Source organism: Micropterus salmoides, unplaced genomic scaffold, assembly GCF_014851395.1.
Source record: "Micropterus salmoides isolate LMB-PRFRI ecotype aquatic unplaced genomic scaffold, ASM1485139v1 Ms_hic_scaffold_14, whole genome shotgun sequence".
In the NCBI taxonomy this organism is placed as follows: domain Eukaryota; kingdom Metazoa; phylum Chordata; class Actinopteri; order Centrarchiformes; family Centrarchidae; genus Micropterus; species Micropterus salmoides.
This window is the reverse complement of record NW_024040485.1, coordinates 14,194,736-14,220,056: the sequence shown is the minus strand read 5'-3', so window position 1 is coordinate 14,220,056 and position 25,321 is coordinate 14,194,736. Positions and strand designations below refer to the sequence as shown.

The 25,321-nt window shown below is 37.9% G+C and overlaps 2 protein-coding genes across 2 annotated transcripts in view; one reads left to right on the top strand and one right to left on the bottom strand.

The window, feature by feature from the left end:
* Positions 1 to 9,035, top strand: part of sntg1 (syntrophin, gamma 1) — a 29,018-nt gene extending 19,983 nt beyond the window's left edge. The window contains exons 14-19 of the mRNA XM_038717841.1: positions 1,423 to 1,539; positions 3,017 to 3,088; positions 3,629 to 3,781; positions 3,967 to 4,059; positions 6,952 to 7,062; positions 7,205 to 9,035. Of these exons, the coding sequence (XP_038573769.1) occupies positions 1,423 to 1,539; positions 3,017 to 3,088; positions 3,629 to 3,781; positions 3,967 to 4,059; positions 6,952 to 7,062; positions 7,205 to 7,387 (729 nt within the window). The 3' untranslated portion in view covers positions 7,388 to 9,035. The remainder of the gene's footprint in view (positions 1 to 1,422; positions 1,540 to 3,016; positions 3,089 to 3,628; positions 3,782 to 3,966; positions 4,060 to 6,951; positions 7,063 to 7,204) is intronic.
* A 1,673-nt stretch (positions 9,036 to 10,708) lies between these two features.
* Positions 10,709 to 24,910, bottom strand: pcmtd1 (protein-L-isoaspartate (D-aspartate) O-methyltransferase domain containing 1). Its single transcript, XM_038717840.1, has 6 exons — positions 24,691 to 24,910; positions 17,119 to 17,584; positions 16,493 to 16,595; positions 15,757 to 15,928; positions 13,839 to 13,962; positions 10,709 to 13,514 (listed from the first exon to the last, which is right to left on the bottom strand). Exons 2-6 carry the CDS (start codon positions 17,423 to 17,425, stop codon positions 13,141 to 13,143), a joined length of 1,080 nt encoding a protein of 359 aa, XP_038573768.1. The 5' UTR covers positions 17,426 to 17,584; positions 24,691 to 24,910; the 3' UTR covers positions 10,709 to 13,140.
* Positions 24,911 to 25,321: the final 411 nt, after the last annotated feature.

Below are 25,321 nucleotides of genomic sequence, written 5' to 3'. Positions count from 1 at the left end.
TTGGGTATTTTATCCTTATCTTAAAAGTCTAGAAGTAAATCTAACCAGGTCAGTCAGTCAGAGTAAGGACGCAGCTCCGTCTTGCCAGCTATTGCAACGCAAGGAGAGTGTTTGCATCATTAAAGTCCAGCCACTGAGAAATGATCAGAAAGCAACTTAAGTGCCTTCAGTCAGTCGACCCACAGCGTTATCTTTAAATCTACACATGGGGAGTAAGTGTGACGGTGGGGTTCCTTTTTTGTTACTTATTTTTTGTGGTTCCTGCCTCACAAAAAAACACCACATGAATTCACTTGACAATTCATTCAAGAAATTAAATAGCATGAGACACGACTGGTTGTCCCGAATCTTTCACTGGCTTGTTTTGCCATCCATCAAAACACTCCCAAAAGAAAAAAATGCAAGCAAACATTTTACTTGTGTTGCAATCACTCTGACTTTAATGAGTACTGATGGTGAGATACACTTTATGTCTAAAATCATGTCTCAGAACATTTGCAGTAGACACTTTGTCTTCTTTCTCTATGTCTCCCTGTTGGTCTGACCTATTTTTTTCCCCTACTGAATACTTTTTGAATTTCATACCTTTTGGCTTCATGTAGTGGTCTGCAATATGACGATACATACTGTTGATATCATATAGGCTACATCCAAAGGACCTCAATTTGCATTAAAGCATTGTGGCGTGACATTTTGAAATGATTTTTGAATTATTGTGATAATGTTCCTTGATTTCAGGTATTTAATCTGCTGGATAAACCAAGAATAGGCATACCTGTAGGGTTAATCTTTAAAGCCCCAAAGAACTTGGTCCAAATCGCAAGTATTTCTCAATAAAATGTAATGATCATGACTAAATAAGCAACAATCTCCAAAAAACATCCCTAGGTACTATTTTATAAAAGTTTAATACTATTAATACTATGCTGGTGGGGTTTGATCAAATGTGATTGACCTTGCAAAGTCAGCAAGCAACCCCACAACTGCCATCACTTTTTCTAACTGAGCACTGCACATAAACACATTGGATGGAAGGATACAATATACATAGTCTACTTCCAAAAAATTTTTTATTACCAGTAAATTAATTACAAAACATTTAGTTTTTCTTTTTACTTTAGATATAGATCTGGTGGCCCAATATGAAAACTGTTATAACTTTGGCAGAACATGTTGTGTTTAGTGATACCCTGTCCTGATGCTCATAGTAAGAAACTGATTGAGAGATACAATTTCTCAGTTGATTTTTTGAGAAACCTTACGACATTGTAAAATAAAGTAGGGGTTGACAATGTGGACAAAACGAAATGTACATTTAAATTTTTTCCACATCGTCCACCCCTACTTTTTCTAGGATCCTCATTATTACATGCCACATCCCTCATGTCCATATTTGTATGTTACTTTTTCACTGTTTGATAGATTATCTACATGGGCTGGGTTGATGAGAAAGAGCAGGACTCCGTTCAGGACCGAATGTATTCACCAAAGTTCCTCGCTTTGAGGGGTTCCTCCCTCTTCAAGTTTTCAGCACCTCCTGTAAGTTTTCACGTGGTCCTTATAACAACTTTTTAAACCACCAAACTTCTGTGTTTGAACTGATGTCATTCAACTCCACAGGAGATTTTTCATATGATGTTAATGTATTGTTGAGAGAGAAAGTGCTTTCCTGTTAGGAAAAAAAGGAAGCAGCTCGCTCATAATAATTTGTGCTGTATTGATCTTCCTCTTGATTGATGAGGATCATTAAATCTGTTTACATTCTGCTAGCCACTTAAGTGATTATGACAAGAGGGATAAGCTGTCGATGGTACTGGAGATGGGAAAAGATTGATAGATAACTGAAATTGCCCGCTCAACTTGAATATGCTGATATAAATGGAATATGCTAATGTGAGTGGATGGTGGAATATAGGAGCCTGTGTATTCAGACGATGTGACAAGCTTCTTCATTACTTACTTAGTTACTTACCCCTCAAGTGACAATATGACTGTTTTGAATTCAACAACCGTTCATCTATAACTGACCATTTAAAACTCCCCCCTGAACAGTTATTGTCCAATCATAGCTTAGCTACCATAACTAGAAATGGCAGGCCTGTCCACCTTTGGATTTTTCCACATGCTGAAGCTGTGTGCATGGGGCTGTAGCAAGAGCAATATTATTTAATAATATAAAGAGTATGGAGGATGGTGTCTTTTTATTGATTTCCAAAATCAAAAACACAAGAGCCAAGTTGTGAAGGCTAGCTTCCAGCCAGCGTTAGAAGTAAAATAGCTTTCCTTCCAAAGGAAAGGTTACATGTCTTTAGCTAACTTATTATGGGATTAGGCTACAGGTTTACAAAAATACCAAGTCCTTGTGTGGCAGCCAAGGTGCCAGTATAGGCTATCATAGTTAGGGTTATAAAAGCAGCTCTGTCCTGCTCTTTATTTGGTTTGGGGAAGTTTACACACCAGCAACTCCAGCCAAACTTGGGTTAGATATTCATTTGCCAACCACAGTGCTCATTCCTCATCTCCAAATCCTTTTTTCTTAAAAGCATGTTGCTCATTGAAGTTGTTTTTCTATAGCAAGCATCCACACCATCTAAGCCTTATGTTAGAATAAATAACATTTTTATTGTATTGTATAGTATTTTTAATATTAGGACTATAACTCTACCCTGCAACACACAGTTGGTTTCTAGTGTCATAGCTATGTAGATCTCTCAGATTTCTTTCTTACGCTGGATAACTACAGCTGGTAACAGCTGCCAGTTGACATTTTAGCTGACAAATTTCAGGTTGTAAATCTGCCAGTGTTATGACTGTAAACATGGACAGCTTGACTGGCATAGCAACAGTAACTAAGATTGGTGGTGGATTGAACAAACAGTCAATTGTAATTTTATTTTATAGTATTTCCAAATGAGTCGACTGTACAAACACATGCAGCAGATTTACTTTTAGGGAAAGTTCTTCTGCTTTCTTTCCCGTTAATAGTTTAATCAAACAAAATGGTGCCATTTTTCAGGTGACAACATGGGACTGGACCAGAGCAGAGAAAAGCTTTACTGTGTATGAGATAATGTGCAAGATTTTAAAGGTAAGGCAGTCTTTTCTATTTAATTTCCTCAACATTTAGACGCAAAATAAAAGGAGAAAATTGAGGAATGCACTCATATAACTCACTGATTTATTTGCATGTGTTCCTCTTCAGTGCCCATAGAGACACTCGGGGCTCAGATTGTATTGTTTCTCTCTGCAGGTTCGAGGTCATTGAATTTGATTTTTCTGCAATTCATCATCTCAAAAGTCATTATGGGAAATTGAATTCATATAGATTCACATATTAAATCAGATATAAGTTGACCTACACTGCCATACCTATTACACTGTGTCACTTGGGTTACATAAAGCAATAAAATGATACATTACTGTAAAAGATCGTGTGGTTCAGCTTGCATATACTGTATATGCAGGATATAGACCAAAAGACTTCAAGTGCTCTGTGTGCTGTCTTTACTCTGTCGTCAGAGTAACTTCACCTCCCTTTAGCTTCAGGAAACTGCATTGCTGTTGCTTTGTCTTATCTCCACGTCACTCTGTACCTGATCAGCATGGCAGCCGTACTGTCTTATCTTAGGATAATGACCTTCTGGACAAGAGGAAGCATTGCTTCAGCGTCCAGACGGAGAGCGGGGAGGACATGTTCTTCAGCGTGGAACTGGAGTGCGAGCTGCTGATCTGGGAAAAGGCTTTTCAGATGGCTACTTTCCTGGAGGTGGAGAGGATACAGGTCCGCACCTGAACAGTAGGCAACGTGCAGGGCATTGTGATGATTTTAATCTAGCACATGGTTCCAGCTCAGTTGGTTTAGTACAAAGATTGATAATGCTCATATGACATTTTCAGCAGAGCAAAAACAGCTTTTGTGTCCTTGTGTAGCCCTTGTGGGTAACATCTTGTTCTCCTATTCTGTAGTGTAAAACATATGCCTGTATCATGGAGAGCCACCTTATGGGACTAACAGTTGACTTCAGCATGGGCTTTGTGTGCTTTGATGCAGCTTCAAAGGTGAGTGTGGGACAGTCTGTTATGATCAATAAAAATATGCAAAAGAGATCCTTTCAGTGGGAGATTTCAGACAACTGTATTGTACACCATGAGATGAAACTAATCACGATGCCACAGCCCTCCCCCCTTTCTTTTTTCTAGAGCTGCTAACTTATTCTGCACTGTGTGCATTTTGGGAGCATGAGCACATTTGTTTTGACGGCTGGTTCCCCCCAGCTCAAACCTCTCACTCCTGCCTACAGTTCATTTTGGCCTTTCCCCAAGTCTAAGAGCCATGCAGACTACTCCACTGGTGCATATTATGTGGATGAGCAGGACACAAGCGCTGCCATATTGTTCTCTAAGATTTTGGCCCTAATTCCTGCAATCTGAAGCAACAATGTCCCCCAAGGATGCTAAAAATGTTGCCAGCGTATTGTTTACAGAGAGAAATGCACAAAACACAATCCATATGTACACTGCAATCACAGACAATACACTGGGTGGGATTTCTCTGTAATTAAAAGCTGCTATTGGCAAATTTCAAAAACCATGTTAGAATTAGTTTCAATCAGAAACAGCACAAATATAACTCTTACAGCTCAACTTGTTGAACAGTTGAGCTGTAATCTGCTGGCTCAGGATCCAGTGAGATGTTCCACCATGGCTCTAGTGTGTTTTTTTTTATTTTATTTTATCAAAAGCAGCATTTAAAAAAAAACTTAATTGGAACATATCCAGTAGAACAAGGATGACAGTACCAAGACATATATTGAACCTGCCAGCTGGCTGAGCCCTTTCTGCATGGAGTTTGCATGTTCTTGCCATGCCTATGGTTTCCTCCGACAGTCCAAAGACATGTGGATAATGGTTAACTGGTCACTGAATTGCTGTAGGTGTAGATTGGTGGCCTGTCCAAGACCCTGTAGCACCAGCTGTATGTATGTTCAAATTTAGCCTAGTTGTAACGTAATTACTACTAACTTAAGTTAAATAAAAACATAGTTTTTATTAAAAATAATTACATGCCATTTTGCAACACAGTAATCCAGTACAGAATTTATTGATTTTATGATAATGCCAGCCAGAAAGTGCTGGCATGAGCCACTTGGCATCGTATGTGCATGGTAACAAAGATGCTGGAACTAAGTCATTGATTGTTGATCGGCCACTTGCCTTACTTATGACTTTACATCAAAACTAGTTAGATTGTGACCCAAGTAATTGTGGTGCAACCCATTTTAGTAGCTGATTTAGTTACAAACTAACTAGTAGTTACTAAGCCTCTAGTGTTGACTTTAGGCTCCAGCTTACCTGCAACCCTGCTCAGTTTAAATGGGTATAGATATAATGTGGAAATGGATAAAGACGTAGAATATGTAAAGCACAATATATTTATATATCAAATGATGGTTTTACACAGAGCAAGCGAGCCACTTAGAAGAGACTAGGGGCTCTGACACCTCTGAGACTTTAGAGCGAAATGTTAAATAATAGGCTAAAAAGGAAGGTCCTTTGTGATTCTTATATGCTAGCACGAGTGAATGGCAGTCATCCCATGCTGTAAACTGCACTATTGCAATGGTGTAAGAAGTATTCTGATCCTCTACTCAAGTGAAAGTGGCAATACTACAGTAGAAAAGGACTCTATGCACTTCAACTAAAGCTTCAATTTTGGTTGAGGGCTATTTGTCTTAATCAAAATCAAACCTTGAATCGGATTTGATATCAAAAGGCAACTCATGCACTGTAGTACTGTAGTGTACACAATCAAAATAATCCATTGTCCATTCAGATATTTTGACATTTTGCAAACAAAGAACAAACAAACCACGACTCCAGCTGCTTCTTTTGCTCAGCTAAAACACCACAGGCCCACCCAGGTGCATGTTGGGTAATTTAATCTATAACAATGTATCAATAGGTTTTAAAAAGTCATTATAATTGTTTATTTATGTGAAAATACTAATCTGTAAAGGAACATAATGTAAAATGTAGTGGGCTACAATATTTCCATGTAAAAAGTAATAAAGTAGACATATAAGATAACATGGCTCCTAATGTAGTTATTTACATGCCACCGCTGCATTATAGCACAACAATAAGGTAACTTTGACAAAAATAAAACTGAGCATTGCAGACGCTGAGTCTCATGAGAATGTTACCTAACGAGGAAACAGAATTAACACAGAATGTTTTCCATGTAGGTCACAATACAGATATAATATTAAGTGCTTGTGATTGACATGAGGGAGCTGGTGATATCATCTCCTCTGTCACGGTGAGCAGAGTCAGATTGGCTTTTAGAGGAAAGTTGGAAAGGTGACTCTCTGCCCGTTACACTCATGAATATCTGCTCTGATTTAAGAAGAATCCAAGTTAAAACATGTCACAGTGAGATTTCTTGTGGGTGACATGTTAAACATTATTTCTCATGCCATAATTAATCCGAGTGGTGTTACAGTAATTATTACAGCGGCAGGAACAGTAAGCACAGCATTGCAGTATATGTACTGATACATATTCATGTGAAAAGTGTGGCCAGCTGTCTACCTGAGGAGTCTGTCTGGAAACTGACTGTTGTCTGGCTCACTGTGCAGCTTTTGTTTATTCAGTTCAACACTAATTGAATCACTGAAGCTCTGCTATTTCAGGTGAAATTGCTGTGGCTTGTTAAATTTCCCAATGGCAAAAATAACAAGTTTATATCTCACAACGACTGGTATCTGGTTGATCTGCTGACGTGTCCCATTTCTCACCAGATCCATGTGGATTTTAACATGAATTATTCAGGAAATAGTGACGAAGAAGGAATTCACAAATTAGATTGCAGTAAATAAAGATTTCTATTTGTATTTTAGTGGTTTAAAGTTTAAATTTAGACTCATATAATCTGGCATTTCTACATTTCAGGTAGTACTGTGGAGATACAAGTTCTCCCAACTAAAAGGATCATCTGATGATGGAAAAAGCAAGATCAAGTTCTTGTTCCAAAATCAGGACTCCAAATCTATTGAAGCAAAGGTAATTCACTTTGAAAGATATGTTTTGTTGTATGTCAAGGAAAAAGGTTATTCAACAAGAATTTCAAAGCAACAAGGTAATAGAAAATGAATTGCTTACATATGACTTGGGTATTGATTATTTTTTTTTCTCTCTCTTTCAGGAGCTGGAGTTCTCAAACCTCTTTGCGGTGCTTCACTGTATTCATGCTTTTTTTGCTGCCAAAGTTGCTTGCCTGGACCCGATGTTTGTGGAGAGCCAAGGCAACGCGACTACCACTGGGTTTCCCTCTCTTTCCAGTATCTCATGTAATTCACAGACACCGAAACTCAAATATGCCACTTGACAGGCACTGCCCTCCCCAGACCCCATCTAGAAGGACTCTGCACTTTGTAAAATGGTGGCCAGGACAACTTGAAAATGCTCGAATTATGGCATTATGGAGGGCAGCTCTATACAGTGATTAAATAAAAGTCCTCCTTGGGAGTGATATACTTGATACCTTGGAAGACCATTCGGGGGGATTTCTGGAATAACTGTGGACCTAAACATGAACCTCTACTTTCAGAAACATCCCAAAAAGACTACATGGACACAAAATGTGTGATTAAAAAATGTTTTTCAGTGAATGTGTTCTTCTTTTGTTCCTCAGACATGCTTATAATCAACACATCACAAAGAAAAATGCAGTGCTTTTCCCCCAAGGTTCTAATTTTATTCAAGATTTGAAGAGTTAAATCAAAACAGATTTTTAGTCTTTTTGTTCCACATCAGACAGTACATCACTTGAATTTCTGCAAGGATTTGTCAGGACACTGGATATTATGATAATATGATAGTATGAAGACGCTTTCTATTTTATGTATTATTATTTACCTACATTTATACTTCAATTAGTAGTTTTAATTAGATTTTCCACTGGAGTGTGTTAGATTCTGACCAAAAGCTAAATGGCAAAATCAATTTGATTCTGAATCAAAATTTTGACTAAACTTAATTACACAGACGTTTGCTGGCAGCATTGCTGGGTGAAAGGACTCCTTTAGATGGGTTTGTGTATGGATATACTGAATGACCTCATTTATTTCTCTCTGTATATGACACAGACCCACAGGTTGAGGTCAGAATATAACTATTTCCTGGATAAGTGTATCCATTAAACGCTGTATGAAAGTGTAGTTTTTATTGTATGAATGAAGAATGACACCAATAATAAACAGTTTCACCATCCACACAACCTTAATCTGACAATACCACTCTAAACATGATTAGAAACACTTCATCATAGGATTTTGTTTTCTCCAAAAGTTGATTCTGTAAATAAACACTGATATTCAAATGAACTCAAAGAATTATGAATTATCGCAATTACTTGAGGGATTACTAGTAGGGATTACAGCATTTATTAATTTGATGTGCACCAGAGACAACTAGATAGATAGCGCATAGCCTTGTGCTCTTTGCTCTATGGACCAATTCAGAAGAAAAAAATCAGCTATGGTGTATTTTTGGAATATTTTTGACTTCAACTTGTAAATATAATTTTTTTTAAAAACCCATTTCATTGACAATGAGAAAACACACCGCGAGGACAATAAAATTATGTAGCGTCATGGCCTCCAAAAGGTTTTGAGGATACCCCTTTAAACTTCATTCTATATTAAACTGTTTATAAATGCAGCAGAGGGACAACTAAACTATCATATTCAAAAAGAGTTCAGGTCAATTAGCGCAATTAGTCATGCTCTTACCTTCCATTTACAAAGTAGAAGAGGCCCATGGGTAAGTAAACTCTAGAGGATAGCAAATTAAATGGGGTCAGTAAAGTGCTTGGTACTGTGCGGGCTTGTTAAGCTGACATGAGTGTCTGAGGGAGAGTAATGGTGGTGCAGTCTATGCAAAGAAAGTGACTGATGCTTTTGTGCTTTAAAATGATCTTGGTTGCATACCCTTATAACAGGATGTAGAGAGTGAGGTTTATTTTGTTTTGTTTTTGCAGATGTTTTATTAACAAATATGCTGTGTAATAAATTAATAAATAAGACATTTTATAACATGGCTCACTTGTGGTTAGTTTTATTTTTCATGTGTGGGTATTCCACCGATTTTACATATGAAGTTCAGTGTACTGTCATGAAGAGTAATTCACATTTTAGATGTTATTAAAATATATTAAAGTGTGTGAAAATGTCCTCTGATTGCACTAAAAACTGTGCTGTGCTTTCTTACTTACATGGTGCTATTTTGTACATACTGATTTTGCATTTGTTGTATAAATGATTCGTAAGTATACAGCTTAAAATATACTTGACTACCCTTAAGGAACTAGTTTGACATTTTGAGAAATAAGCCTGTTCCCTTTCTTTCTCAGACCGACTGATAACACTGTCACATTTGAGAGTGGTATCGATCTTCTCATCTAACTCTCGCCAAGAAAGTGAACAAGCGCATTTCCCCAAGTATCGACGTGTAAGCAGTACAACTTCAAATATACTTGACTACACTTTGGAGCACTTGACTGTGCTATTTTGAGACACAATTACATAATAATTAAGTCTACTTAAATACACTTACTTTTTGTACTCAAAATAGACAAGAAATAAACCACTCGATATTTACATATTTAAATTATATTAAACATATCTTTTTATATTAACTGTGTATTAATAGTCCAAAAGATATACAGTATATCTGGTGCAGCCATAATAAAGACAATGCTGAGTTTGAATAATTAGATATGCAAAGAATATATGGCGATTTTAAAGACTTTGGAACAAGATGATTTGAGCAACCTTAACGCTGCATAAGGGGAAATTAAAGGGGAAAACTGTATGTTAAGTAAATTTTATAGGGATATTGTACTATAGATGTGTAACGCACACTCTTGGGTTTGATGTTCAGATAACAGCGTGTTTACTTATGTATGGCTGTTTCACTCTGCACCAAGCATGTAGATGTAACAGTAGGTTATTTGTTCATTGCTCTACCACAGCCTGCCACTAAATCTTGTAAATCTTCTTATAGCTGGATCAACACAAGCTTTAAGTTCAGTGAATTCCTAATCTGAAAGAGTAGCTTTACAATTTCATATTCTATTAATAGAAATATGTAGCGTCATAGCCTCCAACCAACAGCTTCTGTTTCCTTCAAAACATACATCTTGCACCCATGTTCCCTCTTGTTGCTCCTGCAGGCAAAGATCATAGGGATTTGTCAGACATCCAGTATATTTTAACCATATTTGTAATACTTACAGTTTGGGGTTTTATGTGCACATAAGGTCCTGTTTAAAAGTTATCTGTTGTGTCTGGTTATCGGATGAGCAAGTTTACTACATGAGCTGTGATTGAGGTTTATTTGTTCATTATTCTCAGTCATTAAATATTTAATTGATCAGCACACACTTTGTAACAGCCAATGCAGTATGTGCATCATCCATAAATGTCAGAGAAGCCAAAGATGAAACAGTAGAAGCAATCTCTCTCTCTCTGTTATCAATTCAAAGCAGTGGTGACAAAAACAACAAAAGGTCATCACAAGCTCAGCCAGGATGCCAGAGTGGCACTTTTACGACTGTTTTTCAAAATTCATTGTCATTTGACTCCTTGACCACGTCGGACATACTTAGGGGAACCAAATAAGATAATAAAAAGAGCAGTTACAATGATTAGAAGAGGCATAACGTGATTGTGACCTTTATTTTTGTGCCAAACACTTACGGAAAAACAACACATTTTCAAAATGAACTGCACACACTATGAGAAATCAACCTAGGCCTGATAAACAGCAACAGAACTGTTTTTTTTTATCTCTTGACAAATGAACTTAATATAAAAGCACAGAATTGGTTATGACTTGGTGATCACCGGGTGCCATTTTTGTATAGTCGACTCTCGTCCACATTAAATGTAATCACAGCAGTCCCATTAACTTTGGTGCAAGGCGTGACCTGAGAGTCGAGGTTGTAGGTCCCCTGCTTTCAATACTTAATGTGCTCTCTGATTAGCAATTACATTTTAGATAATGGTATATAAACTGTTGCATGCCTGTAATTGGTCATGTGGAATTTAATGGATACTACGCAAATCAAATGGGACTATGTTGTTATTGGTAATTATAAGATGAGAATTTATTCCATTATTGCTTACTTGCAAAGCTTTCCGATGAATGTATAAAACAAAAAAATAACCTTACGGAAAATAAATGTTACCTCTTCACACACAAAAACTACTAATAGAATAATCACCCCCTTTTTCAAACTAAATATTTTTCATTACACCAGAACAAAATGAAGACCTATATCACTAATATATCTTATCTATTTAACAGACAGCAGTGGAGATTTGATCTACAGAGTTCCCAGTGTCAAGATACAGTACAGCAAGAGGGCGCTACAACAAATCAAATGCAAATTAAACTGTATGCAGAATAATATAACAACAGATATATATCACTTTTATATTGAATAGAATTATTATCAACAACATTCAACTCAGCTTTTGGAATACTAAATTATGCATTCAAAGTAAGATGAACGAAATTTCCAAGTCTGTGACCATAAAGTAAAAAGTGTGACATCTATCAGTGATGCGTGGTTTCTTTTTTCCACTGTGGAATGTTTTTTTGTTGTTTTTTTTGTTGTAGAAATACACCATGGTTTGGGTTAATTTACTGTGCCAGAAAGCTCACAGACATCCTAATGTGATGGGGTACATTGGCACTTAAAAGCCATCACTATCAGGTAAGTTCTGCAAGCAAATTGTACTTTGATTAAACAGCAGTTACATTACGAGAAGTCCAGTCCTCAATACAAATTAAGCCAAAAAAATGGCACCTCTTTTTTTGTTTTTTGTTTTTTTTTTCCCCACTTGAGGACTGCAGAATAAGGTGCTTTGTTGGACAGTCCTACAGTCCAGGATACAAAAGGCTTCAAAATCCTCAGCAATTCTGATTTGCATTGTTGTGGATAAAAAACAAACTACTGTACAGAATTTTAGATTTGTCTCAAGGCCATCTAATTGATTAATATTATTTAAAAAAAAAAAAATTCTTTTGTCAAAACATTTCTGGACCTGATCACTTGGGACATCACCTCCAGTGACCACTCACAAGATGTGAAGCAAAGTCAGGAACACCCAACACATTTACGGTATATTCATGCATGTGCTCATTATTGACCAACAACTCCCCTTTACCAGTTCCCTCAAAAAGAAAAAAAAAAAAAAAAGAGCTGAAAATGTGTACCACCACTGAACACCCGTCATCAATTTTGTCATTATTTCAAACCTCTGATATGACTGATTAAACTAATATACTATTTGCATCAACAATGGAAAGCAAACCATGGAGAGGAGGGCCTACAACACCTTATCATATCAAGTAGGGTGTCAGCTACTTATGAGAAAACACAAGTATGTAAGCACCCTGTAGAAAAAGTTACGTTAAAAGGTGCCCTGTAGAAAATATTATGACCCAATCTAGTCTCTCAGTGATCTCTTTGTAATAGGAAGGTACAAAACGCTTTGACCGTAAACAAAATGTCAAGAAGAGTAATGACGTAAGTGTCCCGTTCATGATTATGCAAGAACGTCTTACTCTTGAACTCAAAATGGGAGTATGTGGCTTTATTTGCTTTTCAGTGTCTTTAGCTCATTTCAGCATCATTAAATCTCCAGATGCTGATAGTAAGTTAAAGCTTCTAAAAAAAGCCGCAATAAAAGTCTTCTTCTTAGCATGATCATATTTTAACAAATATAGTAAGAACTTTTTTTTTTTTATACAATTTTTAATCTGCACACTTCTGCAGAAATCCTGACATTGTGATAAAATCTGAATCTCAAAACGGGTTTCTGAAACAATGTCCATTTAGTATACTTTTTACATTGTTTTTTCTTTGATATACAAAATCAAAAGAAAACGTCAACAAAAACTAACAACTTGTGACAATCATAACATTATTATCCAATATTATCTATGACGTCTCTTTCCGTTACAGTTTTGCCATCAAGATTTCATGGAAATAATGCTACATTTGTACTGAAAAGGGTGAAGAAAAGCATTTCAGCTCCACCCGTTAAGAGCGGATATCGAGTGAATCAGTCATTTCTCTCTGTAATACAGCAAGTATGCTTTCAGTGACTCGGGCAGCGGTAAAGCCATTATTTGGTCTCTCAACACGTTCACTTGCTTGAGGATTTCAATGTCGCCAATGTCTCTTTCTTCCTCCTCCTCCACTTCCTTGTGTTCTTCCTCGGGGTGCTCCTCCTCCTCACTCTCCACCATTTGGGGGATGAGCTGGTTGCCTACAAAAACGTAGGTGTTGATGCGTCGCCGCCGGCAGCGCCTGCGTTTGCGCTTCTGGGGAACTCTTTGCACCATCCCCTTCCCCTGGCTGTCCTCGTTGGCCAGGTTTCTGAGCGTGCGGCGTATGTAGATCCGAGACAGATCTTGAAGGCTGCGGACAGTCACCGGGGCTGAGGACAAAGAGAGATGACACAGTCCTTCAGGGCAATAATCCATACAGCTGCATCAGTCTTCCAACTAGGTCAGTGTAAGCAAGTGAGGCAATCAAAGAGAAAACTGCATCTCAGTATTTCAAGGAAAAGAAATAACTGGCTCTACTTAGTCGCTGCTAGGCGAGCTTCATGTGTCAAAGCAAATATTGCTGTAGGAAACGTCTCATTTCATCACTTTGAATGTACTGTTTGACTTTAAAATTGTGCCTGCTTTACACTTCAAGACCAGTTAAGCATTTCTTTTTTTGTTTTTTTGCTGAGGACAGAGGCTGGAGAACTCACGCAGCTGGACAGTGTCAGGCTTCTCTCCATCAGCTCTGCTCTGCTGGACCAAAGGGGCAAAGGACACCGCCAAGATGTTTTTGCTGTCCCATGTGCACTGGCCAGTCCTGGTTATCTGGGTCAGCTGCATAAAGAGACAAAACCTGAACTCACACTGAACACTTATAAAATATGAAATCCTGCGCAACAGTATGGAGCGACACAGTTTCTTCTGTTGGTGAACTTCCATTTTGGGTGTGTTTTTTTCATTGCTTATTGTGGATTTTTTGTGAATTTACCACCTGGATAGATATGATTCTGAAGGGGATGTGTCCCTCTGCTTCCTTCTGTACACCAGGAACTATTGCAACTATCCCTGTGTGTGTGTTTATTACAGAAATATAGTAAAAAAGGCCCTCCTTTACATTAGCATATATGCTGCTATATCAAATAGGTGCATGATACATTAACTCCATTTCCACAATTGCTTTGTATTTGAACAGATTACTGCCAATGGGCTTAAAGAACAATCTAACAGACTTTAGCGACAAGTCTGAGCATCTACAAGACAGTGAAGTTGCTGTTATTTTCAAAGGCATTTTCAAATCCTTATCAAAGCACATGAACATTTATAAATCACATTGATATTTATTTCTTTTCTTCCTACAGAAAAAAATCTATTGTTTCTGGATAAAACAGAAATGTCAGTTTTTGACCTGGCAAAAATCATACAAAATAATAATAATTATTATAAGTTATTCTTAATCAGGTAGTCTCACTGAGATCAAGGTCTCATTTGCAACACTGCCCACAATGGCCTACTACTACCAGGAATAGTTACCATGGTAGAAACAGTATTTGAGATGCTGGAGCCATCAAAATTTTGTCCCTTTTGCTTAAAAATAACTTAAGCAATTATTCAATTAATTAAAGTAGCCAATTAACCAATTCCTTTTTTGACTTATAATTTCAGTTATAGAATACAGGACATCGTCATATTGCTCACCCCTGTCAGACAAATCATCAAAACTTCTTCTGCTGGTGTGACATGCTGGCCCCCCGTAGATGACACATGTCTGGTGGCTCAGGCCATAACAACTAATTACCGGTATGACAGGTATCAGAACATAATTAAAGCACATGAGGTTAGCAATGATAAAGTGAGTTTATATCTTGGTAGGGGGGAGGTGTAATTGTTTGGGGGGCATTCAAGTGGCACACAGGGGGGGAGGGGGAGCGTGCCGGCTTGGTGCTTGGAAAGGCCACAACAAATAGAAAAAAAGATGGTGTTTTGAAAATTATTCGCATTAGTGTGGATATGGCCTGAGTTAGATCTCTGATCAGAATTATATTCTGCCCCATGATTCGAAGCGTGCGGGCTGTTTTTGTTCTTACTAATGCCTTCTAGCTTCTTTAAAAACACAGCATAGCATCCGATTGATTTCTTTTACACATGTTGTATTCTCAGGTTTTGGTTGAGTAACTGGCAACATAAAAAAATCTAAATCATGTGTCACAACATTAAATCTTAGACAAGCTTTGCTTCACTTCAGCTGCTCCCTTTTCCTTTAAATGTGACAATGCTCAAAATCCTTAACCATGACTCTGTCAAGATCTTTACCCTCCTTACTGGATAAAGTTCCTGCCAACCAATTTCTCCACTGACTTCCCAAAGTACACTTAATGCCCTCTTACTTGCCCCACAGCCTGTCCACACTCACATCCACCATTTTAAATAAAACATTTATTTATACAGCCCTGTGTGTGAGCTCCTTACATGTCAGCTCAAATCCAGGAGCAGTTGTGGCTCAATAATGCATGTGAAAGTTGCATAACCAGCCTTATAAGTCAAAGTTATTTTACCTTGTTGTTGCCTCATGTGTTAGCACTTTGAACAGCAATCATGATGTGTGGATTCAGTATCATTCTGATGGCTCACCTGGTCCTCTATAGGCATCACCAGAATGCCTCCAATTTTGAGCAGCACTTTCATGTAATTTTCATGGTCTTTCTGCACTCCTGCGCCACAGTAAATGCGATCGTATTGGTGACTGTCTGTTGAGATTTCAAGGCAATTCCCCACCACAAAGACAGGTTCACAGAACTCAAACCTGTGAAAAGACAATAACAAGTACAGTGGATATAATACATCAAACAACAAAGGAAAACATGTTTTCACATCTGTGAGCTGTGACAGAAATATGCCAATTAAATAAGTAGAATTAGAGTCAAACGGAATTAATTTGCAAAACAAAGTGTTATGGTCCACAAGTGCAAAACTGGCAGGTAAAACTGATACTTGTGCCTGTAGCTTGAATAAAACCGTTCTTTGTTAAATTAATAGTTTAACATTTTGTGAAATACACTTTGCCGACCACTCTCAAATCTGTCAGTGTTAAATGTAAGGCTTCAGTCAGCAGCTGGTTGGTTTACCTTAGCATAAAGACCAGAAACAGGGGGAGACGGATGAATAAGATATAACACAAGTCAGCTTTACAGGTGCTGATAGGCAGAACTGGTTACATTTGAACAGAGCCAGGCAGCTGATTCCCCTGTTTCCAGTATTTATGCTATAAGCTGACTTGCTGCTGGCTCTACTGTTATAATTAAAATGGACAGACCGGTATCATATATTTGCCAAACTAAATATTCGTTCAAACAAAGCATGTACTTACTTATCAAAGCTGTCACTATTCTTTATGAACTCATCTAGTTTCTCTCTGGCATATTCAACCACATCCTTATGGAGCTCAACTCCATGGTTCACACCAAACGGACCTTGGAAACAAAACACAACAAGAACAATATGTTCATAGCATTACCTACTACATATTATGATATGACTTAGAGCTGAAACAATTAACCATTTTATCTATTGGCAAAAATATTAATCTGCACCCATGTTGATATTTGAATAATTGTTTAAGTCATAATTATAGAAAAAAATGCCAAATTTGAGGATTTGGTGATTTTCTTTGTTATATGTGATAGTAAACTAAATAGGCCTGGGTTTTAGACTAGAAGACAAGCAAGCAATTTGCAGATAGTCCCTTAGGCTTTAGAAAATTGTGGTGGTATCTTTTTGACATTTTATAGACCAAATAATTATTTGAAAGATCAGGAAAATAATCGTCAGATTACACGAAAAAGAAAATAATCATTACAGTCCTTTTATTGTTGAAGCTGATTTGCAGGCACACACTGTACTTTTACAGTAAAGTTTACCTAATTTTTACTGAACATCTGCGCGCTTCCCAAACATGAAAAAACACAGCTGTGAAAAAGGGCACCCTATGCTTACCTATGATAAGGCCAACCATTGTGCTCAAGTAGCCAGTTCCACTGCCCAGATTAAGGAAAGAAAGTCCTGGCTGCAGTTTGAGGGCCTCCATCACCTCAGAGTATATACACGGAGCAGACAGGTGTATGTTGCCATGCTTCCATGCCAAGTCTTTGTAGGCACTGTCCCGGTAGCCGTCCAGATAGTAATCACCGCGGTCTATGGCCCGAAAAGCCTGTTCGACTTTTTCTGTGCGAATATACTGGGCCTCCTTCAGATTATCAATGAGGTCGTCATTGTCCTCCCCAGCGCTCACGGCTCCCCCCATGGTGATAGAGAGAAGAGAAACACAAGGGCCGAACTCGTACTCAGGATGAGCGATTCCTCCTCAGAGTGGCATGGAGATGAACGGCTGGCTGAAGGATGCTGCCGCTGTGAATCCTCAAGAGTCAGGTCAGACAACGGTCATGTCCAGGCAGCAAGTGACCTGAGAAGAATTCCATAACAATCAATAATAATCGTATGCTATAGCAGTTTTTTTTTTTTTTTTTTAACAAATCAATTCCCTTCAAGATGAAAACTTCAACAATTTATTTTTTAACGCCTTTGTAAAAGACTCAGTTAATGATTCTGAATGATCCTGGTGTCAGTAAAGTACTATAGCAATATTTGTATGAGTATTTATTACAAACAAATACATTCACCAAAATGTCAAAACAACATACACATATCATTTTAGCATGTCACATTACCTCCACTGCACACAGACATGAACCCCCAAACACACACACTTCCTTTATATCAGTGTTTTTACTCGTATTCAATGTATATAGGCCTTTTTCACAACAGACACATTGACATGTCAAAGCAGGAAGAACACAGGTGTAATTAATAACCTTCCTGATGGCTCCATTCAATTTAGGTTCAAGGGCCCTGGTATTATGCATGCTGGCTCACAAGCATGGCTTCCACTTGATGGAACAGAGCCATCATTACTATAATTTGTTACACCTGTAATTTTCCTGCAAATACATCAGAAAATATCTGCAGGGAAAAAGCTGTATTCGCTAAAAGAGGAGGGACAAAATGAAGTTTATATCTAACACAAATCAGCTACATGTATGGTGTAGCCTAATGGTTTTAGAGCACACATGATTAATGTAATTAATTAATTTCAGCTTCTAAAAATATGAATATTTGTTGGTTTTCTTGTTTACTTCTATGATAGTAAACTGAAGATCTTTAGGTTTTAGATTGTTGGCCGGACAAAACAAGCAATGTGAAGATGTAAGCCTGGGCTCACTCGGAATCTGTGATGGATATTTTGTAACTATTATTTGACAGTTTTATAGACAAAAACAATTAATTGAGAAAATAATTGCCAGATAAATCTATAATGAAAATAATCATTAGCCGCAGCTCTAATATTTTTAGAAACATATTGAATTCACTTACTTTTGCCAGACACTGCCACTACCAAAACCTGGTGTAAGGCATGTAATTGCCATGGTACTCATGTCTGTGGAGCCTGACATGTCCAGAGTGTAGGTGTCAGGTTACATAATCCTAGCTGACACTGACAAAACCCTCCATTATGGCTAATGTAATTTTATATTACAGAAATTATATTTATCGTCATATTAGGACATCTCTGGAAAATCTACTGAGAAACAGAAACAAATGTTTTAGAGCTATCGATGCACAAATCATCATAGTATAATCCTCATATTACCATAAAATTGTCCAGCTCATTGAATTACAACATTACCCACAACGAGATTATAAAGAATTAGCTACCACAGTAGAAACACTATGACAAAGTCCCTAAAAGTATCATTATTTATGTTGTTTCGAGATATATTTCGTCATGTCGCCCAACATGCACGTCTTTAGAAATCTACATGCACGGGCCAAACCACCAACCTAAAAAGATCTGAAAGGTCACAGCAAGAACTAAAATATGTCTTCCTTTCATCTTTTTTTCTTGAAAAAGCATTAGATACTTTCCCCACTTCAGGCCTCTAAAAATCCTAGTAAGGCTGCAACTAATGATAATCAACTAATCTGCTTAATATTTTCTCGATTAATCGTTTTGTCTCTATAACAAAATAGTGAAAATAGTGAGCACCCCAAAGCACAAGGTGATGTTATCAAATGTCATATTTTGCGGGACAGTCCAAAACTCCAAGATATTCTATTTACTATAATGCAAGACCAAAAAAAACAGCATATTCTCATGTTTGAGATCTGGAAGCTTTAAATGTTTGCGTTTTTTACTTGAAAAAATCTCTCAAATGATTAATCGATTCTCTAAATAGTCGCATATCTTCAGCTGAATTTCTTTTCTTCGGATCGACTAATTGTTGTATCCTTGGAATAAAACAGTCCGACAGGGCACAAAAATCACTCTTTTGTTAAACTGCTCTCACACCTAATGTCCACACCAAGGCCATACACTGGGATGTGGGGTCACAACCAGACATTTCCCTTCACCTTAAAGGTACTCAAGCCAAAAAGGTTGGGAACCACTGCTAAAGGGCAATGTTTGCCTGCAATAAAAACATGAATTGATCGGGTGATATGAAAGTCACTTATACTGTAAGTACTTAGCTACTGGCTTTAAAGAGGAAATTCCTAACATATGCTGGCCTGACATTTTATGGACGATCTGATAACTAAAATACCCCACACTGGCACGGAGTGAATGGGTATAGCTGGAGATGCAGCCGAGGGAGACAAGTCTTGAATTCCCTCTCTGCCTCCTCAGCATCTCCACATCTGACTCAGCTAATAAAGATTAAATTCAGAGGTGACTTTGTAGTGGGAGGGCTGGTAAGGTAATTTTCCATTGGCTCATTCTCACAGGAAAAAATAATCATTGATTCGCTCCCCATCACTGATTGTACAGTAGTGCATTTTTTCATCCAATTTTCCCCCCTTAACCCTTAATGCAACGCAGAGTTGCTTGCAGTTGAAAGAAAATCTAGGAAAATGAGCCAGGCGAGGTATTATACAAGCAAAGTGCTTTTGGGTACTGCTGTACAGTTGCAAATATCATAAGTCCTGAAACAGGGGTCATAATTCACCCACTTCTTTAATACAAATCAAAAAAGGACCAGCTGGGTAATAACATTTGTTGCTTTAGTGAAGCTAGTCCTGTACAGAAAAAAATGCCTCTTTGTAAACAGGAATCCACTGGTAAGCACACGCAGGATGTCCTGGGTGGACCCTGATGTTTATGGAAAGTGCATCAACACCATCTCAGGTCATGCCTGGCTTCTGTGACCTGGTTAGGGTCAACTCACTGAACTATGCAGGATGACGAAACATGTAACAGATCCTCTGGCAACACGAGACCAACTCTAGTGCTGTAATAAATACTGAAGGCCTGTCTAGCCAGCACACTGAGACATACACACTACTCAACAGACAGTGTGAGGTAAACTGATAATCCTCGTGGTTACCAGCATTTACAGTGTGAATTTGGGCATTTTATCAGCTAATTTGCAGCTCTGGCAGCAAAGCAAATCATGTCCATACCTCGGTGGCAAAATACCAGAGCACCATAAGTTGTATTAGCAGAAAATAAGTTTATCAATAAATCTCTCAATAAAGCTACCGTCACAAGTCTCACACTTGCTGTAAAGAGCATTTATGATGTAGACAGATTACAGCATTTGTGATTAGTAATGAATTCAAACTACAACAGCCATGAAAAATACATTTTTGTTAAGATTTTTTCCCATAACGGCTTGTGAATATACAAATCCTGCCTGTGAATTTATTTTTTCCCAGGCTGGTGTGTAAATGTTTTGTCCCATATTCACTGCAGCATGAGCATGTTAGGTTGACACCAGATAAGATACTAGATTAAATATTATACAACATGCCTGCAAATATGTTCTACCAATGCAGACTTCATATTAGTGCCTGTAGTTTTGCTATAAGAGGTATCTGAATGGAACATGTTATTGAAGTATTCCTCTTTGCAAAGAGCAACTAAAAAGGAACTGGGGTGTGTTTCTCTCGACCCTGGGTGAGAAGGACAATAACACCTGTACACTGTATTGTAGCTTTGTGCTAATGGCACAGCTCTAGGGATAGCAATGTTGGTTGTCAGTTTGTCCAAATGAATTTGATGATTGCCTGAGTCCTCATCTAGCGCCACCAGCAGGTCAAATGTTCCACTTGTCCAACACTTTATTTCATGACAAGATACCCCACAAACGAATGACCCAATTCCCATTGAACCTGCTGTGAACATCCAGGGCACGCAGAAAAGATAAATCATAATGATTTTTTACCCAATAACCTTTTATTCGTGGCACCACTGTTTCACTGAAATGTCCAGTTTTTACACAGTATACCTCGAAATCTGAAAAGTGGAATATGATAATATTAGTTGAATATAATCATGGCACTCAGAGAATACATATTTTGGAATTTGATAACTTAATCTCTCATTGCATTTTCTAAAGGGTTGTTGTTGCTGTTGTTTTTTTTTTACCTACAAGACCTTAAGCCATTTCCCCACTTCTGTTAAAAGTTTTTAAATGAGACATCTTCTGACATCTTCTGATGTAGTAATACGCATGTACCAATATAATGGTACATTATTGATGTGAATACAAAGAGTCATATCCCCAATTTACAATTAAGCCTGCATGTTGTTGTGTGTTAAAAGGCCAAATCTATGTAGTTTCTAACACACTCATACAATTCAATTGTCTATCCAATTCTGTGAGAGGAATTTCTTGTTAATGCACTATGAGTAGCTTCATATCAAGACTAACTAAGTAAGATATCCCAGAGTCTGATGAGTCGCTGATGATAATGACCCTTTCCTTTGGACTGCCATGCAAACCGCATTTTACAACATTTATGTGGATCAATCCTTTTGGTTTAGGTAGCAATATGGCTTTTCCTTTAACTCTATCTCCAGGCTTATTAGTGTTCGCGATCTAATGTCGCAATCAGACTGAGTGGAAAGTCTATTTGCATCTCTGTTTATTTAAGCAAGTTTGATCACTGGACTGTGTTAATTAGCCACAGTCAATGGATGTGATAGTAGAGGCTAACAACCGGAACTAACTTCATGCGGACCTGTTTGTGTTAAACAACTCAGTTTTTCTAAATTTACTAGAACTCCCGTTGTTTCTATTATTCTCCTCTGGACCTGCTCACTTTGGCTCCTATTGTCTCTGCGTATTCATTCGAAAGAGGTCATGCAGTCTGGGGATAAGCCTGAATTTGTCTCTAATTTATACTTTTTCAACTCAAGCACATGCGTCTTTCCCTCACTTTTTGGCATCTACATGAACTTGCAACCATTTGCGTCTCACCTTTGACTTTGTATGTAATCACACAGCTGCCAGTTTGTGATGCATTCAGTCTGAACACATCTTTATAATAGAAAACATTTTTTCCATCTATTTTTTCTGTTGTGTTATGAGGACGATAGCATCAGCTGCCAGCAAGGCCATACACTTTGTGGACACAGTATTGTTAAGTGCAGTGAACACTGTGTCACAGAGGTGTGCATTCAGCTGGAGCTGAAGCTAAAAGCGGAATAATCGATTAGTAGATGGACAGAAAATTAAATGGAACCTTAGTCTTTTTTAAGTAAGAAATACCAAACAATTCATTGCCACTGCCTTCTGAAATGTAAATATTTGTCATATGATACTAAACTGAATCTGTTTGGATTCTGTACTGATGGTTAGACAAAACAAAATATCTGAAGATGCCACACTGGGCCGTGGGAAATTATAATTGGTACTTTATTTAACCATGTTCTGACATTTTATAGACAAAACTATTACCTGAGAAAATGACCAGTAGAATATTTGATAATTGTTAGTCACAGCCATTGTCATCATGCAGATGGTCCAGAAGTAATAATTTTAGCTTTTCAGTTGTGATGACCTGCTGCTTTTCTTTCTCTTATGTGACAGTTAAATGAAGATCTTTGGGATTAAGACTATTGATCAGACAAAACAAGCACAATGATTATTTTTCCTTGGGATTTAGCAAATTGTGATGGGCAATTATCTCTATTTCATACAGGTTATTGCACCCCTAGTCTTAACTGTTTTTAATTTGTTTCTGTCTAAACCAGCTAACTCCACGGTAGTTTGCATTATTTTCTACAGTTTTGATTTCACAAACAACTATAGTTGTTTAGTGGTGGTGGTAGAAAGTAACTAAGTTAATTTACTCAAGCACTGTACATACTATTTTTTTTAGGTACTAGAAGAATATAAAAGTAATTTAAATGATCACCACTTTGACCAGCTGCAACATCACAGTGATGTCCACATTAAATCATCAATAATTATAATATATTATTCTGAAATGGACCATTCTGCATAATGAGCACTATTATTTTTGGTAATTTAAGTATATTTTAATGTCGTACTTTTTCTTAAAAGTAACATTGCCAATGCAGGACTTTTACTTCTAATAGAGTATTTCTACACTGTGGTATTGCTATTTTTACTAAAGTAAAAGATCTGAGTATATCTCCCACCACTGCAACTATCCTAAAGTAACGTTGTACTCAGTACAACAGGGATGTTGCTTCACACCATATAGACGTTTCCATTTTTCTGGTCACTCGGAGTACATGCAGGGGTGTGTTCACAGTCACAGATGTTCCTAAATCCCTACAACTGACACCTGATGAAGCCAATCAGCTCTCTACCTGGTCACATGCTGCAGTTGCCACACAGACAGCAGCCTGTCAGCCAATCAGCTGCCTGAACCACTTTCTTCGCACTGCGTGTGCAGATGGAGCAAAACAACAACAGCGCATTCACGAAATGTTGTCAAGCGTTATTAATCATGCCCGTTTCTTAATCCTGCCCCGTGCACATCGGTGAGAAATACATGGAGAGTTGAGCATCCACAACACGAGCTAACAAATAATAACAAAGACTGTGTGTGTGTTCGTGCATCCATCCGGCTTTTGTACCCATTTGTACACCAAAACGCAGTTGCTGGCCAGCTCTCTGCAGTGCGATTAACCTCGATATTTAGCAGCGACTTGCTAAACCGGTCAGACCTGCATGTTTTAGTAACTGCTACGGGAAAACCGCACCAAAAAAGCAAAACAAACCTCAAACAAACAAAAGAAAACGTACTCGTAACCTGTTCCGCCTGATGCAGCACACGTTTGTGACAGAAAAGTCTCCACAAGCCTGCCTGTGCTGCATGTACACACATCCAACCCTTAAGAAAGGACATTTTACAAACGTTTGTCACGCTGAAATGTGAAACGACGGTTTTAAATGTACAGTCATAAGTGCATAAGTTAACACCTAGTGTCGGATAACGCCACCTGAGTTGCCAATGAATCTAGCTAAGGTTAGCTTTTGTGGGCCTGAGTGCGCCATCATCAAAACAGAGACAAAGCAGGTTAGGTAAGCTCGCTTCTTTATCCGTAACACAGCTAGCAAATACACAGCCCAGCTAGCCCAGTATGTCACGTTTAATAAAGCTGACAAAAGTATTACCTGGAAAGGTTGCCGACAGTACAAACAGGCTAACCAACAAAAAATGAGTGTTAGTTTAAAGAAATGTAGAAATACTCACAGTGCCGTGTCGCGTAACTCACTCCTTGTAACTGGACGTGCAATGCGACGGACAGTGACGTCCAGCAGTTAACAGCCTCCTTCAGAAGCTAGGTGATAGTTAACTGAGCTAACTAGCTAGTTGGGTGAAAAGGTGTAGTTGTAACGGTGAGCCGTTGTATCGAAGTGGAAGAAGAAAGAAACAGCTGAGAGAAGAGGATGTAAACACAGGTCACGTGGTTTTAGAAAATGTTGTCGATAGAGGGAAGCACTGTTGCTCAACACTGCACATATCTATCTATCTATCTATCTATCTATCTGTCTGTCTGTCTGTCTGTCAGTAGCTTTTTGTGTTCATGCGCTTTTTATAGTGTGTTTTAGAATTAATTAGTTTTTTACTGAAAGAATGTACTTCATTACAGAGATAAGAGATAAGACAAGAGACTTCAATGTCCAACTGTATACAGTGCAGTACAGCACAGAGGGGAGTGAAATTGTGTTTCTCCTGGTGCCCCCTGCAAAATAAAAAGGATTAATGATGCAACAGTCTGTGGGAGTGAAGTAAACACACAGACTACACATATTGTAAGGTGCAAGAGTGCAAAACAAGATACAGACATGTAATACGCAGGATAAACACTCTTACAAGCCGG

What these genes read in the sequence shown, in the direction of transcription:
- pcmtd1 (XM_038717840.1), bottom strand. Translation starts at nt 17,425, where the DNA reads ATGGGGGGAGCCGTGAGCGCTGGGGAGGACAATGACGACCTCATTGAT. An exon ending in AATGGTTGGCCTTATCATAG is followed by an intron (nt 16,596 to 17,118) that starts GTAAGCATAGGG and finishes TTTGTTTCCAAG; the next exon opens with GTCCGTTTGGTGTGAACCAT. An exon ending in TGATGCCTATAGAGGACCAG is followed by an intron (nt 13,963 to 15,756) that starts GTGAGCCATCAG and finishes CTCTTTATGCAG; the next exon opens with CTGACCCAGATAACCAGGAC.